The 17,661-nt window shown below is 36.6% G+C and overlaps 1 protein-coding gene across 2 annotated transcripts; it reads right to left on the bottom strand.

Annotated features, from left to right (window-relative positions):
* Positions 1 to 456: 456 nt before the first annotated feature.
* LOC149088929 (fatty acid hydroxylase domain-containing protein 2-like) lies at positions 457 to 15,458 on the bottom strand. 2 transcript variants are annotated; one of them, XM_089253221.1, is made up of 5 exons: positions 15,209 to 15,458; positions 10,631 to 10,761; positions 7,669 to 7,871; positions 800 to 1,072; positions 457 to 689 (listed from the first exon to the last, which is right to left on the bottom strand). In XM_089253221.1, the coding sequence occupies exons 1-5, from the start codon at positions 15,276 to 15,278 to the stop codon at positions 563 to 565; spliced, it is 804 nt and encodes a 267-aa protein (XP_089109347.1). In that variant the 5' UTR covers positions 15,279 to 15,458; the 3' UTR covers positions 457 to 562. The 2 variants fall into 2 exon arrangements, with proteins under 2 accessions (XP_089109347.1, XP_089109353.1); XM_089253227.1 differs by lacking the exon at positions 10,631 to 10,761 and having other exon boundaries at positions 15,209 to 15,295.
* Positions 15,459 to 17,661: the final 2,203 nt, after the last annotated feature.

The following is a 17,661-nucleotide window of genomic DNA, read 5'->3' as shown; positions in this document are numbered from 1 at the left end:
GCTCGCGTGCTCGCACAATTTTTTGATTGCTCGCTGACCTGATTTTTGCTCTTATGGTGCACTTTTAGTCATTCCGATGCTCTCTTGCACACTCTATAGATCACTTTTTTCAACTCTTAGAGACATGTTTCGGCGTTCTATAAGTCACTCCCAAGCTTCCACACTCTTTTGGTTGATCACTGACCTAGTCCCTTCATTTTTTGGAAGAAGCGGATTTATGGTTTTGCCGCCCTTTTCTCGTTCTAAACCAATTTTCTCGACCACTAATTCCTCCAATTTGCCACCCAATCCGAAATTTCCAACCTGCATTACAGCCCGCTTAGTCCATCTGTAAATACATAAATATCAATTAACATTCTATAAACTTCTCAATCTACCGAGCTATTTTAGAGTTTTTCATACAAGTGGCGGGTTCGTTGTAGTAAGCAGGAAATAAAAATGAAATCTGAGTCGAAACATGCGCTTTATTGATGTTTTACATGCGAAAAAGGATATTGCGAACATCGCAATGTAAGGGTCTTGATCGAACTGAATACATACTTTCTCTTCATGGGATTCAATTTCATTTACTGATAGGATTCAGAGTCAGAAGTACTCTGTGGCTTTTGAATTCTTTGGATTTTCGGAATTGTTTATCCGTTCCATGTAAAAAGTCCAAGAAACCTATGATGCCATACATCTCGTTGAATCTGTAAATAAATATGCATGGGTGATTCACAGCATTAATCGATGAGGTGATTTCGATTATTATCACCCGAAAAGTATTAAAAAAAGGAGAATGTGATACATCGTGCTTTACTTTTTATGGTGGTAATCGTGGGCCTCTGGTGAAGCCAGTAAAGGCAAGTGGTAACCGGAATGTACGATGACGCCGTAAGCCGTCGTGGAAGCCATCCACAGCCAGAAGGTCAAGGCATTCGATCCTGCTATCGCTGGTCCCAGAAACGACGGCAACACGTTCGACAGCACGTGTTCGACTGGATGGCAGTAGATTGCGCTGATGCCTATGGGAGAGATCCATTCGTGGTGCCTCTTGTGGAATCTTCTGTACATGGTGGGACGGTGGAGAAGCCTGTTGCGCGATTGAGACAAAATTCTGTATTTGTTGCAGTAAATGTGATAAATGCGGTTATTACACATTATAACCGGTTATTATGCGCAATCACCGAGCAATTTGGCAAGTATGAAACATTTTTCTGAATTTATCACTTTTACCTGTGATTATGCATAGTACCCAAGCTTCTTTGGTAAATTTGATAAATGTTCCGGTGATTATGCATAGTACTCAAATGTCGTTGATAAATTTAATAAATACTAAAAAACCAATCAGTTTTATCTGCGATTATGCATAATACCCAAATGTCGCGTCATTGATAAACACGATAAATCGTACTATATATGATATACTATACATGATATAATAATCCATACATGTATTGTGTATCATCATATCGAGGTACGATCATAAAATTTGTTACCACATCGAGGACCGACTATATTCATCCCACATATTAAGACTCACCTGGAATTTTTTTCATATTTATTAAATTCACAAATTACACTAGGGTATTCTGCATATTAACAGGTAAACGCGGTAAATTTCAAGTATTTATCAATTTTTCCAACGACACTTGGCTATTATGCCTAATCGCCGTTAAAAGCGATATTGTTGTCAGTATTTATCAAATTTTCTCAACGACGCTTAGGTATTATGCACATTTTCCGGTAAAAGTGATAAATTTATCAAACTTACCAAGACGATTGGTGATTGTAATTAATTAACTGATGACTAGTAATTGGTATGCATTGTAACCGATTCACCGTAACATATATAATACTGCTCAGAAACGCTTTTATAAAATGAACAAATTTAATTAATAATTTACATTTTGACATGGTGAAAAACTGTAAGTCTAGTCCCGAAACATCATTAAAAATACTATTTAACAGTTGATTTATTTCAAAATTTTCACACATATTTTTGATTAAATATGCTATCCTACGTCAGTAAAAAGTTTTACATATCTTCAATGGTTAAATTTTCAAAAAATACATCAAACACAGCTTGCGCGCACGATAAAATGACAAGACATTAACGTAACCTCACAATGTCGGAATTAAAATGAAGAATATATGTTACGGGGTAAAAGAGAGCCCGAAGTCTGGTGAAACCTAGGTTATACCAAGGCCGGCTGATAAAAGCCCGAAATACAATTTTAAAAGTTTTCATTTCGGACGTTTACCGAGTCAAAACCCATTTTTAATGAATAGATTTATCATCATAAACTTAGTTCCTGTCGGTTAGTAATTAATAAATATATAATTATAATTCAATAATAACAAACTAATTCTGACCACCATGTATTTATTAGTTATGGCGCTAATTAAGTATCAGGAAATTATAAGTTCACGTTAGTTGATCAATTCATTAGTTGATTAGTAATTAATAAGAATTTAAACAAATAATTAATCAATTTGACATAAATTATAGTTACTCAAAATATAATTAGTAATTAATAAGCGTCAGAAACTAATAAATTCATGATGATCAATTGATTCATTGGAAACAGGCTTTTAGGGTTCGGAGTGAATTGATTAATTATTTTACTCTGAACGGTTTGAACTTCAAATCAATTAATTTATGTGAACTCACGAGAATTATCTCTTACTTAATTAATTTTAAATAATCAATAATCATTAACAACTAGGTCAGGAATTAATAAGTTAATGATGTTAATTTGTTTATCAAAAACAGACTCGGTAAAAGTCCGAAATGAAGACGTTTATAAGCGTAATTTGGGATCTTTCCACTCTGAGCTTTTACCGTAAAATATATATAGTTCATTTCGTAAAGTGAACTCGAAAATTGAAATTTCATTCTTATTTAAAATTTAATTTTAACTTTAAATTTTCAGAAATTAAAAAAATTAATTTATTTCTTTTTTGTAAATCAAATATTTGTGTATGATCTGAAATCTTTTATTTCATTTTAATCGTTGTATCAATGAAAATAAAGCTACCAATTTTTTTAAAGCGAAAAAAGGTTGATAAAAAGTGTGGCTTTGTGAAATCGCAAAACATAAAAATCACACAATATATAATCCTTTGTTTAGATTTTTATTTTTAAACATAGCTCGCATTGCAGGTGGAATTTTTGCATACGCTTTTCACCAGGTGAAAGTTTTCATGAAAGTTCAGTGAAAATGCGGTGAAAGTTTCCGATAAGCGAATAAGAAAATATTAGATTTTTTTGATGCAGAGGTGCACAAAACTTTCCAGTCCGCAGGCCAGATATACGGTGTTTCTGCCGCTCTCGGGCTAGAAACTTGTATGTAAAGGGTGACCATATGACCTGTATTTTACGGAATACTCCTGTAACTTTTTGCCGTTCCAACAGGCCTATTTGAATTTTTGAAAAATACAACTAAAATCAAATCAAAATCTTTCTTTGTGCATGGACCTATGACAACACAAATATAGTGGCAATTACGATAGAGCTGTGATTATTAAAAACATAGGATTACGAAGCATAAATTGGTAAAAACAAGATACATGTAAATAAGTAAGAACACAAAATAAAAATTAGTAAGCATAACAACTATTTACAAATGGCAAGGAAAAAACAGATACTATTATAATTAATTACGGGGCCATTAAGGTAGGTTACAATATCGTCGGTCGACAAAATGCCCTCTATGTGTTATAAGTATCGCTAGCAAACTATGCGACAAGATCTCAATTTTGCAACCCTATGTTGCAAAATGCACAATTTGAATCTAAATTTGCATAGATCTTATTTTTTATTAAAAAAGATGATATGGAAGCCAAAGCGCAGTTGGATTATCAATCGTTTTATACGAAAGTTGAGGAGAGGAGATACGGCTCGATTTCAAAATTTGTTTACATGTTTTTGCAAAGTGGGAGAAAACCACGCCACGTATTTTCGCCATATTGGACTGTCAAACCTGATCTTTCAGTGTTAAGATTATACGAAGGGAAAAAAAAATGTTTGAAGACAGTCGTATATATCGTGTATAAACTTCAGAAAACTGAAGCCAGTCTCATCCAAAATTCTCTAAACATTGGATAACCAGTTGCATGGATCATTAGGGTCTCGAAATCCATTCAAACCTATAATTTGTTGAGGTAAAGTCTAGGCAATCTATCGCCATTCATTTCCAATATACGAATATACATCGACAGAACGGTTTTCTTCAGTTCGATTTACAAAGAAGGCTGCCCAAGCTCCGCTCTAATCATGTATCCAGGGATTGGCCTTGGCAAATTTGGAAGCTTCCTGGAAAATAGAGTAAAAATCACTTCCAAGTCATTTTGATAATTAGTAGACCAAAGAGCTGCTCCCGTACAATAAATGTTGAAATCACGAGGGAATGAAAAAGTTTGAAAGCTGTGATTAGTGATGTAAGTTTCTCACGAACGAATATAGGCCAACTGGCTTTGACCGCGGTTTTGGTGGTCAAAGCCAGATTGTAAATGGCAACTCCACTTGTCTTTTACTAATTTTATGCCTGCTATTGGCTACTTTACATTCCTCTGAGAAAATTTTCGGCTGTAATTGTCAACTTTACTAGCCTTCGACAATGTTTTTGGTTGTACGTAATTGACATTTTTTGCCTCGAAAATGTTTTTGGTGATATCTCGTATTGAAACAACTTTCGCGAGCCGATGGAATCCCTTGGCGGTCCTCATTTGATGCACTGACCGGAGGTTTTGCACCCTGCTTTAAAGAGTATGACACCCCTAGACTCTTGGGTGCTGATGTCACATATGACCTGACGTCAAAAAACAGTCTTCACATAACATTTTTTCAAAAATTAGATATTCTAATGAACTATTTGTCATAATTGCTGGTTTTCTAGCTCGAAGAATGTTTGAAATCCACGCTTTTTGCAATCCTTATTATTTGGCGTGAACCCCTTGCAAGACTGTTATTTTTTTTTACCAAAGTGGGAAAGATTGTCTGTTATTAAATGAATATGAGTGCGAATACCGTATCCAAATTTGACAAGAAGGTTGACCATATTTCATTTAGAAATATACTGGAAATAGGGATCTTAAGTATTGGATATCGCCAAATATCGCCAAAAAAGTTTCAAAAAACAAATTGTCATAGGAAAAAAATATTGAAGAATGAATTCAAATTGAAATTCTTGAAAATACAGGAAAGAACGGAACTATTTCATAAGAAAGTTGTTGGAACAATGAAAATTATGGAAAAATGCGCAAATGTGGTACAATGTGGGTACCGAAAGGCGCGTCCAGGAAACTTCACCTCCGCAAAATCAATCTAGAAAGAAAATTCGTCACTAAGAAAGTTCATCGATGGACTAGTCACCGGAGGAAAATTCATCAACACACAATTCACCGAAGGAAAATTCATCGACAGGCACGTCACTGAAGCGAATTTCACTGAAATGACACTTGCTCGCTTGAACTCAAGCTGAAGATTACACGAGGGTGACGAACTATCGATGAATTTTTTTTTCCGGTGAATTGCGTGACAGTGGATTGTTGTCAGTGTTGTTGAATTTTCTGTATATAGGCGCAAGGCCTGTTTCCCATAGGGAAAAATTGGGCTGTTAGTCTCAATGGCAAAAGAAATATCGAAAAATCCATATTCAGCAATTTTATTTTTTTTCCTACACGTGAACAAAGACTTTGAGAACAGAGAGTTTTGCAGATACTTCGTTCAAATTAGTTGCCAAAAATCTGTTAATAAAGAGATTAAATGAAAATATTACGGTTATTAACCGATGTAATGATCGATAAGTAGATTTCACAAAACAGGTTAAAAAAACGCGTCCCATCCCACGTACAACGAAATTTCCGAACCCTAAAATCTCTCAAGAAATATTTTACTCCCATCTTTTACGAAGATAACATCTTAAAACATTTACTTGAATAATATGGAAGTCGCGTAGCTTGTCTGTCATGCTACATTGACTACATTTTAAAATGACAGTTTAAGAAAAAAAAGATTTTATGAGATACCAACTCCTGGCGTTTATACGTTAATAAACGTTAGAGCTGAACCTAGAGCATGCGCTGATCCGGAGGGGGTTGATCGCCTCACCTAAGAGACAAAACATTTGGCAAAAATTGATCTGTCCTGTAAAACACGGGACCTAATGGTAACTGCCTTCACTACATTCCCTGATGAAGGTGTCTGCCTCCGCTTCATTCGCAGCTGAAGATGTCTGCATCGGCTTCATTCATAGTTGATGATGTGAGCCTCTACTCAATTTGAAGCTGAATATGTATGCCTGTCTAAGCTGCATTCGGCTCAGGAGATATCGCCTCTGCTCAGGAGATATCTGTCTCGGCTCAGGAGATATCTGTCTCGGCTCAGGAGATATTTGTCTCGTCTCAATTAGCAGCTGATGGTGTCTGCCTCTGTTCCATTCGAAGCTGAAAAAATATCTACCTTCACTCCATTGTAAGCTGAAGATGTCTGCCTTTGCTCCATTCGTAGATGATGTCTGTCCTCGGCTACATTCGCAGCTGGATATATCCGCCTAGGCTACATTGGAAGCTGGAAATGTCTGTCTTCACTTCATTCTAGACTGGAGATGTCTGCTTCAACTCCATTCACTGCTGAAGACGTCCGCCTCCGCTTCATTTGTAGCTGGAGATATCGCTTCGGTTTTATTTGCCGCTGATGTTTCAGCTGCATTTGAGCAGGAAATATTTGCCTCAGTTTAAGTAGCAGCTGATGGTGTCTGCCTCTGCTCCATTCGAAACTGAAGATTTCTACCTTCATTCCATTGGAAGATAAAGGTGTCTGCCTCCGCTTCATTCGCAGACGGAGATGTCTGCCTCCGCTCCATTCGCATCTGGAAATGACTGCCCAGGCTACATTCAAAGCTGGAGATGTCTGTCTCTACTCCATTCACTGCTGAAGAGGTCCGGCTCCGCTTCATTTGTAACTGGAAATATCACCTCGGCTTTATTTGCCGCTGATGATGTCTGACTCGGCTTTATTTGCCGCTAATGACATCTGACTCATGACATCTGACTCAGCTTTATTTGCCTGTGGTTCCCAGCTTCGAGGCGCAAATGCGAGCCGATCACCCCATTAAAAAGTCTCGCCACAGGAGCGAACACCACATTAAAAGTCCGAGAGCAACAGGCCTACAACGATAAATTATTCAATCATTACACTTCACTCATAGTTAGAAAAACTGGTGGCAGATGGCAGCACTACACATATCAAGCATTACACAAAAACAAACTTCACATCAGGTGTCACTACACACACACATTCCAACATGTAATAATTCGTTAGAGGTTCCGAGGAGGAATATGGACGAGGTGCATGCGTGGTTTAGTAGTAGTAGCAACTTTATTTGCCGATGACGGTCTGCCGCGGCTCTTGCCGTGGATGCGGAAGGGGCGATGGGGCAATCGTCCCTCCTAATAAATGGGAGACAAATTTATCTGTCCTGTAAAATACAGTGGCGATTCAGCGAACCTAAACAATAAATTGTCCCTCCCAACAGATCGCCCTAGATCAATTTGCCTGACCTAAAGAAGACAGGTAAAAATATTTAAATTTACTTTAAATTATTTCTTCATAGGTCAAAAACAGAACTGGCTATTTAATGCAATATTGAATTTACACATTGTGTAAGTTTCAGTAATACTCACCGATGAGAATAGTAAAATAAGGCCTCCTCGACGATGATAAAAATTATGAAGTCTTTCGACATGGTTCTGAGGCAAAACGTCATTTGGTGATCGTACCCTATCCAGATTTTCAAACAGAAACATAGATATATGACGGGAGTTGCCACAAAGAGTTGATTGAAAATGACTTGCCTTGCCACTTGGAAGACACCAGCCAAGGAAACCTGAAAATGGATTCAAAATAAAAAATCCATGTAGAGTTGAAATGTGACCACGGGAAGATGGCTTTTGTCCTTTTATGGCCTTCATTACGAAAATGGAGGGTTCATTCTTCAGCAGGGAGAAATAGGGGGAAGGAAATAAACATCCTCTCCAGGGTTGCTGCAAGGATTCTTTATTTTTCCCTCCTAATTCTCCCTACTGAAGAATAAATCCTCCCTTGGGCGTGGTAGCCCAGGTCGATAAGATAGTCACCGAAAGAACCAAAGGATGTTTAGAGGTATCACGAGTTTGATACCCAGTTCGTCCCTGTCAAAAAACTTTCCAGACACAGGGGTGCAACAGAAACGGCGACGTGACCGCAGAAAAATTTGCTACCGCAGGGAGTCCCCATCGAGGGGTTAACGCATCAACCTCTCGATGAGTATAAAAACAAGCTTGTCGTTTGGAATCGGCAATAAATTGTATGACCCGGTTTAATTAGCCCTCTTGTGCATAAAATGACTGTGGTGCGCCAAAATTGATCAAATGATCAAATCCTCTCTTTTCGTGATGAAGGCCATAGAAGGTCAGAGACCATCTTTCCATTGTCACAGTATACATAACTACATGTTATAACTTTGTGCCGAGAATTACAATCATACAGGCTATTTAAAGCTGTTTAAACCAGTGTTCTTCAACCACTGGTCCGTGAGAATTTCCTGCCGGTCAGCGAAACATTTTGCCTTATTCATGTGACCGCTTTATACAGGGTGTAACTTAATTGATGGTCAGATTTGTAAGAGGTGATAGATCTCGCCAACTTTCACCATGCAATGTGGGGTCGGAAAGCAAGCTGCGAGCCGCGAGAGGGCGCTTTGTCTGTAGTGGGTGAAACGTCGCTTTTCGTAGAACCCATCATTCAGCTGCTATCCGTCGCCGATGTTACGTCTGCATTGTAGCTGGTGATCGCTGATTTGAGCATTTGTTGTAACGTTTTCGTTAATAAAAATTATTTGTCCTTTATTATTCGTCTTTACTGTGTTCTGCATTTTCACCAGGAAGGCGCCTCTTACTTGCTTTCCGACCCCAAATTGTATGATGAAAGTTTGTTTTGGCGAGTTATATCACCCCTTACAGTTCTTACAATCAATTTAGTTACACCCCGTATAAGGGTGGATCAATGAGAATGGAACAGGAGCCACAGAAAAAAAAAGACAGTTAATTTCAAACGTAATCTTTAAAGCTACACAAGTATATGTCCCACTGTTTCACCAAGAGGTAGTTTGGGGTCCTTTGACTGCTGAGATCAGAACCAGTTTTGGACATAGTCCATGACTTCGCTGTCTGAGTAAAAACGGTGACCCTTCAATGCCTTTGATGGTGTTTTGATTCCAGGGGACAACAGGCCTAGACGTTTGGCCTTGTTACGGCACGGGAACGATGCAGATGGGTACTGCATGACAACAAGCAGGCACATGCTGTGGCTCTTACAGAGAATACGTTGGTGAAATTACGGTGGACATTGTTGGAACACCTACCGTAAAGACCGGGTCTATCATCACGTGACTTTCATATTTTTGGTCCACTGAAAGAATTATTGAAGGTCGTCATTTTCATTCGGACGATGTTCGAAACTGACTCCGACCTCAGCCAAAGGACTTCTACGAGCAGGGTGACACGCACTCATGCTTGTGTACCTTTGAAGAAGTCATTTCTTTCTGTGGCTCTTGTTCCTTTTTCATTTGATCCACCCATATAATTTCAGATTTCAGAATTGAAATATAGTCTATATATCTGGGCTGGACATATATATTGTCTGACATTCCCGAGGCATGTAAAAATTTCGACCGGGCATGTGTTTTTTTCGACCGTACCCCCGTACGCGGGCGAATTAAACATTTTTGTTTTAGTTTCTTCATCGAAGATGATAAGAAAGGCGTTTGGGGAAACAATATGGGGCGGCCGGGATTAGATTATAAAAGTTTTATGAAACTTGAAAATGCAACTAATAAACGCATCAGTTACATTCGAGCGAATTTAACCAACACCACCTATAGAACAAGGCCTCCGTACGAAGCTCGTGACGCCATTGAAGAAGGCCATTTTACCTATTGCCATTGGATATAACAGGCCGACGTATGCGATATCTTTACCTTTCTTTTGCAATGCATCCAATGGCAATAAGAGAAATAGACTTCTTGATTGACGCCACAAGCTTCGTGCGGAGGCCTTGTGCTATAGGAGGTGTTGATTTAACCAATACGCTTACTGGTTGTTTTTTTTCAAGTTTTGTGAAAGCTCTTTTATCAAACTTTTATAGTGTAATCCCGGCTTAAAAAATGATTAATCGATCATTTTTATAGTCGGGGCCCTAAAATATGATGGGATCCACGGCAATTAAAAAATGCTGCACTTACTGATGAGGACATCAAACACAGTGTATAAAGATTTTGATAAGAGAAAAGAGACCGACAAATAAGCGGAAAACGGTAAAGATTTAAAAGAAAAAAATAATGATCAAGATATATGAGATGAAGAAAAATATCAGATACATAATATTAGGCCGGGATTATTTTACACTACAGAAAAGTTTGATAAAAGATCTTTCCGCCTCGTATTTAAAAAACAGGAAGAACAACCAATAAGCCTATTGGTCACCTTCGCTCAAATGTAACCAATGCGCTTATTGGTTGCTTTCTTTAAATTTTATTAAAGAACTTTTACAAAACTTTTATCGTGTAATCCCGGTATTACACATGTATTAATTTTTACACACACATACCCTGACAGGTAGCGAATCCTTGACGTTATCAATTCTATAACGAACGATACAACTCGGCCTTCCGGTGAGGTCTACGATTGTAAATAAGGTTCCCATTATCCAGTAGGTGGTCATCATGATCGCAAGAGGAACTGTCATCACAAATATACATTCAATTAATTTACGTATAACAATGAAAGATAAATTATAAGACCACGATTATTCCAACAATCTCAGCATAAATTAAATGGTTTTATTTTCATTTCTAATTTTATATTGAGAGTTTTCTCACACAAATATCTTATGACAGAAGGTAAATTGTTCACCAACTCTGGCCATAATATTATATTGCAATTTACTGCCATTAATGAGATGGATTGAAAATGCCTGGTCGTCGCCTTAAGTTCGTTAGGGAAATATCTTACCTATATCCTCCCTCGGATTCGAACCCGGGACAGCAACCTTCACGGTAGTAGACGAGCATCTTACCACCACGCCACTCGGCGTAGAGCATTATTTCGGAATAATCAGCGCACAACTAACAAAGTTATATCAATTGCTAAGAAATTGTTACGCAATTTTCACTATAATTCATAATGGAGTACATTCCGAACATACATATTTCTGGTAACTGCCTGTATCACGAAATCGTAAAAAAATTTCATAATTGATGAAAATTTATAATTAATGAATAATACGGTTACACAATTACTGAAAGAAACAATTGCAGAACTATTGATAGAAATAATTACAGAACTACTCATACAAACAATTGCAAAAATACTGAACCATTGATAGAAAGAATTGCAGAACTGCTGATAGAAACAACTGCAGAAACGCTGAACTACTGACACAAACAATTATAGAAGCACTGGTAGAAACATTTGCAGAAATACTGAACTGCTGATAGAAACAGTTGCAGAAACAACTGCAAACTACTGATAGCAACAATTGCAGAACTACTAATGCAAATAATTGCAGAACTGCTAATACAAAAAATTGCAGAACCACTGATAGCAACAATTGCAAAAGTATTGATACAAACACTTGCAGAATCTTTTCTAGAAACAATTGCAGAATCTTTTCTAGAAACAATTGCAGAATCTTTTCTAGAAACAATTGCAGAATCTTTTCTAGAAACAATTGCAGAATCTTTTCTAGAAACAATTGCAGAATCTTTTCTAGAAACAATTGCAGAATCTTTTCTAGAAACAATTGCAGAATCTTTTCTAGAAACAATTGCAGAATCTTTTCTAGAAACAATTGCAGAATCTTTTCTAGAAACAATTGCAGAACTGTTGACAGAAATAATTGCAAAACTGCTGATACAAATAATTGCAAAACTGCTGATACAAATAATTGCAAAACTGCTGACAGAAATAATTGCAGAACTACTGATTGAAACAATTGCAGAACTGCTGATACAAATAATTGCAGAACTACTAGTACAAACAATTGCAGAACCACTGATAGCAACAATTGCAAAAGTATTGATACAAACACTTGCAGAATCTTTTCTAGAAACAATTGCAGAATCTTTTCTAGAAACAATTGCAGAATCTTTTCTTGAAACAATTGCAGAATCTTTTCTAGAAACAATTGCAGAATCTTTTCTAGAAACAATTGCAGAATCTTTTCTAGAAACAATTGCAGAACTGTTGACAGAAATAATTGCAAAACTGCTGATACAAATAATTGCAAAACTGCTGACAGAAACAATTGCAAAACTGCTGACAGAAATAATTGCAGAACTACTGATTGAAACAATTGCAGAACTGCTGATACAAACAATTGCAGAACCACTGATAGCAACAATTGCAGAACTGCTGATACAAATAATTGCAGAACTACTAGTACAAACAATTGCAGAACCACTGATAGCAACAATTGCAAAAGTATTGATACAAACACTTGCAGAATCTTTTCTAGAAACAATTGCAGAATCTTTTCTAGAAACAATTGCAGAATCTTTTCTAGAAACAATTGCAGAATCTTTTCTAGAAACAATTGCAGAACTGTTGACAGAAATAATTGCAAAACTGCTGATACAAATAATTGCAAAACTGCTGATACAAATAATTGCAAAACTGCTGACAGAAATAATTGCAGAACTACTGATTGAAACAATTGCAGAACTGCTGATACAAACAATTGCAGAACCATTGATAGCAACAATTGCAGAACTGCTGATACAAATAATCTCAGAATTGTCAACAGTAATTTCGAAATTGTTAAAAGAAAATAATTCATGAAAAAATCCAAGATTTTTTGGAACAAATAATTTCATAATTAATTATAGTTTAAAATTAATGGAAAAATAATTTCAGAACAATGGGGACAAATTTCAGATTTAATAAAAGAAATAACTGATTAAAAAAAGAATTAATTAATTAATGAAAGGAAGTTATTTGAAAATTAATAAAAATTTAAATTATATAATGAATTAATTAAATTCGCAGTTAATAAAAGTGTTTAATAAATTTGTGAAGTATCCTGTTGAATCACCGGGGATACCACGATATAATTCGTTGGCCCGCGGGATACGGAGAAAGTTGTGATTATTAAAACCATAAACCGCATAGCCATTTCGTCTCAGGCTGGGATTGCGTTATAAAAATTGGATGAAATATCTTTTACAAAACTTGAAACCAATAAATAAGAGTATTGGTTAAATTCGCGCGAATGTAACTGATACGCTTATTGGCTGCATTTTTAAAGTTTTATAAAAGAAGTTTAATAAAACTTAGTGCAATCCCGGCCTCAAGACTTAGAATACGTAAGTTGTCTTTCCCAAGGTAAGGTAGTTCTGGTGCATGCTTTACAGCATATATGGTCAACCCACGCCCCGTGGGCCAAATGTGGCCTCCGGAGGCATCTGATGTAGTTCGCACAAACTTAATTTTGTAAAAATGAACTTATCGGCACCTACACAGATAAATTAAATGACCCGATGTGCGGTTACACTCCATTTTATTGGACAGTGCACACGCAGTTCTAGAGCACTTGAGTGGCACATTTATGTCATGCTATTCCATCACGTGCGCAAGTATGTATTTCTTCGAAAATTTACAAAAAATGAGGTATCCCCAAGATATGTAAAACTTTATACTTGCATAGGATAGCAGATACAACGAAGAACATGTGTAAAAGATTTGAAATAGATCAATGGTTAAATAATATTTTTGATGATACAGTAAAACCTCGTTATCTCGTCACCCTAATAGTACGCCATTCCGGTTAATTCGTCATTTTTCTCCGGTCCTGTCTAGCTTTCATAGATAACGATCTTAATTTAAACTCTCGTTTATCGTCGTTAATTTCGGTTAACACATCACTATGAGAAAGTTTGAGAGAGAGGAATATACATTTCTACGGCTCTTCTTAAAGAAAGAACTCGATAACAGCATTGTCACAAATACAAATACAAATACAACGCCACAACAGGCAAAATGCCCAACGAGGTGGCTGATAAAAAGATGCCCATAAAAATATGGTTGTCATATGTTTCAAAAATACGATAACGATCTTAATTTAAACTCTCGTTTATCGTCGTTAATTTCGGTTAACACATCACTATGAGAAAGTTTGAGAGAGAGGAATATACATTTCTACGGCTATACACATATGTACAAAATTGACTATAAAAGCCCTGACTAAAATAACAAAAGATCTAGGAACTTCAGGGGCTGTTCAAGCTGGTCCCGTTTTCTGCAAGGGTCCCACTAAATTAAAGCTTAAAATTTTTGAACGAAATATATTAAGTGAAAAACGAGACATTTTTTTCCCAAGTTGAGGCGTTCTAGCGTCTGATTTGCCCTGCCTAGGACCCCATCAAGCCAAAATTGGGTCCCGTGTTCGAGTTTACCTTGTGTGTTTGTATCCTAAATTATTAATAAGTGTACAAATGTATTTTATCATATAAGTAAAACACTAAAAGCTCGAAAAAGATAAATTTTTTTTTTTTTCATTTTGTTACTACAATCGAATTCCGTTATAACGAAGTCCAAGAGAACGGAGAGATCACTGCGTTATAACGAGATTTCATTACAAAGGAATTCCAGGTTTTTGTATTGTTTCTATGTAAACTTATCTGGGGGATTAGAAAAGTGTTCGTTAAAACGAGATTTTTTCGTTATAACTGAATTCGTTAAAACGGGATTCCACTGTATTATAATTTTAATTCACATTCTAATAAATTTTATATTACTTTAAAATTTTACGACTTTCAAAATATTGCACTTTGAAACTGACGACACTTCGCTTAAGTCGTCGCTCCGCTTAAGCCGTCATAATTTCTCGATAACGTGAGTGACGACTTAACGACGTTCTACTGTATTTCTATTAAAGCATAGTTTTCGTTTTTTTCACCATGTTGAAGGTATCAACTTCCCTTAAAAGGGGAAAAAAAGTTGTTCCGTTTCCCTTCGTCCCACTTGGCCAAACGGGACATATGGTCACCAAACTTGTAAACGGAACTTTTCGGATGTACATATCATTCGGTTATTGTTATCAGAAACCCCGAGATGATCACATTAAGTGGCGTGGACTGTAGTTACATAGCAAAAAGAAGAAAAAAAATCAAAGCAAATTTTACCTTACCTGAAACATGTCGTAAAAATTCTTCTCTGCAACTTTCTTCTCGAAACCAACAAAGATCAAAATAATCCATGGGATAAATTAAATTAAGCAAATTATACAGTAGAAAAGGCAAATACCTCTACGATAACACAAATATTATACCGTTATATACGCTTTATGAATCCATGATGAGCAATAAAAATTTCGATGTACTCGGAGACCTGCAAACACATGAAGATTCTCCTTCAAGGAACATTTCACTTCCTATGGATGGAAATGAATTACATGGAAGGGGAAATGTTCTCGCGGGCGGCATAATTATTGGATATTAAAATTACTTTTCCTTTACCTTGCCTTTCAAGTTGTACCCAGTGGGTGGCCATGACAAAACCAAAACAAAAAAAACTCGGCCAAATACATTTTTTTAATTCTCGTTTTGTGGCTAATCTTGAAACCTGTTCCTTCACTCAAATTCACTCTACTTGGTAGCAGCAGGCTATGAATAGCAGGCATTGTTCATGGATGGTTGGAAATGTGTGAAATTAACTTCATTAAAAGAACAAAATTGCGGAACTACTCTTTAGAAAATGTATTTGTTCACTGAGGATATTTATTTCCCGTCTTAGAAATCGGAAAACGATTATTTGAAATTGTGACTGTATTTACGCAGGCAGGATGGACACGTGCGTATACAAATAGGCCCTTTCGTTTTTCTTCAGAGTAATATGCAAATTAGGCGATTACTCTCAGTTGGGTAGCATTTTCTCTGGTTGATGCTAGCGTAACGCGCTCTTAATCGGGCTTCTATTCGGTGGTGAGTAACCGCTGCATTGACTTACGCTGGGAAATCGCATCGGTGATGCAATTTACAAAATCCAAAATCGATTAGAATTTCTTATTTCGCGAGCGAAGAAGGGGATGTTGTTTCTATCAGCTTTGCCTTGGTGCATGTACGTCACTGTCTTCAGGATTAGTTCGTTAATCTACGTCCTTGTGGAATGCTCTACACCAGAGGGTGCGTATCAAACTCGTAACCCTCCGAAGGAACCATTTGCGGCCCGCGTCGTCCAAACAAGAGCTAAAAAAATATTTGGATTCTTTAAAAAAAACTTTTTACGAATACAGTAAAACCTGTCTTTTACGGAGCCTGCATTAAGCGGAAACCTGTCTGCAACGGAGAAAAATCGTAGTCAAGTGATTTCAATACCAAAATACACATTAAAGAACTTGGATTAAAGGGTTTGGTACACGCAAATTTTCCAAAAAACACATCTTTCAATTTTTAAATAATATGAAATTTTCTGCGTCAGTGTTCAATTTTTTTGTTCTACTTGTACTAGAAAAAACATCTTTAAAACATTTTAATACAAACTGCTGGCAGGCATTATACATGCTAATGTTTTTCACTAAAATGCGTTTTTCTCAAAACTAAGTTTGTTGTTAGATAATGAATATTTTTTCGAACACCACTCATTCAAATGTCTTGAAACTTTGTGTGTTTCTCAACACTATGGTGTTACATATTTTAACACGAGGGGGTTTTTTATTAAAATTATTTAAAAATTTTTATGGCACAAAATATCGGTAAATTTTGGTGATTTTTGAAAAAGTTGCATGTTGTTGGAGTTAAAATTCGATAAAAAAAACCAACAATTACAATCCTAAAAGCTCGTGTTAAAGTGTGTGACACCATAGTGTTGAGAGACACACAAAGTTGTTTCAAGACATTTGAATGAGTGGTGATCGAAAAATGTTCCTTATCTAACAAAAAACTTAGTTTTTAGAGAAAAGCATTTTAATGTGCTAGCCAGCAGTTTATATTAAAATATTTTTAGCAAAAGTAGAACAAAAACTTGAAGAAGGACGCAGAAAATTTCATATTATTAAAAAATTAAAAAATTGGAAAATGTGTTTTTTGGACAATTTGCGTGCACCAACCCCCTTAAACCGAACCTGCGTAACGCGGAAACGCAAAGGAAAATTGTACCCGCTTAACGGAAAATTTATCTCTCACTATCGCGCGCGCGCGCGAACATACACACACATACACACAGCTGTTGAAAACCTTCGTAGTTAGAGAGTGGCTCCTGTGGACTCGGGAGGTAATTTGAAAGGCTCGCTGTAAGCGAGGAGGAGGTGATAATGCTTATTGTTAGAAGTTATAATTAAATCAAATATAATCAAAAAAGTGACAGCGCTTGTGGTAGAAGCCAACCAATCGTCGAAAACGAACCCGACACAGACTTTTGCACGGGAGAAGTCTCTGTAAGGGTTGGATCTCGAAATGATATGTAATACTCACAAACTGTATGCAAGCTGCTTACCGTGATCGCAGTACTGAGGATTACATAAACATAGACGACCATGTGCAGATTGAACCTGACACGACAGCTATTCACACTCTCAGAAGTTAAAAAGAAGAGGATGAGGATGAGATAAATATCGTCATTTCGGAAGAAGAACGGTGTAGGGTG

The sequence above is a fragment of the Pholcus phalangioides genome, unplaced genomic scaffold, assembly GCF_987345545.1.
Source record: "Pholcus phalangioides strain wild (caught in Gottingen) unplaced genomic scaffold, Ppha-v1.0 ptg000003l_1, whole genome shotgun sequence".
Classification (NCBI taxonomy): Eukaryota; Metazoa; Arthropoda; class Arachnida; order Araneae; family Pholcidae; genus Pholcus; species Pholcus phalangioides.
Note: the sequence above shows the minus strand (reverse complement) of the source record. Positions and strands in the feature narration are given on the sequence as shown.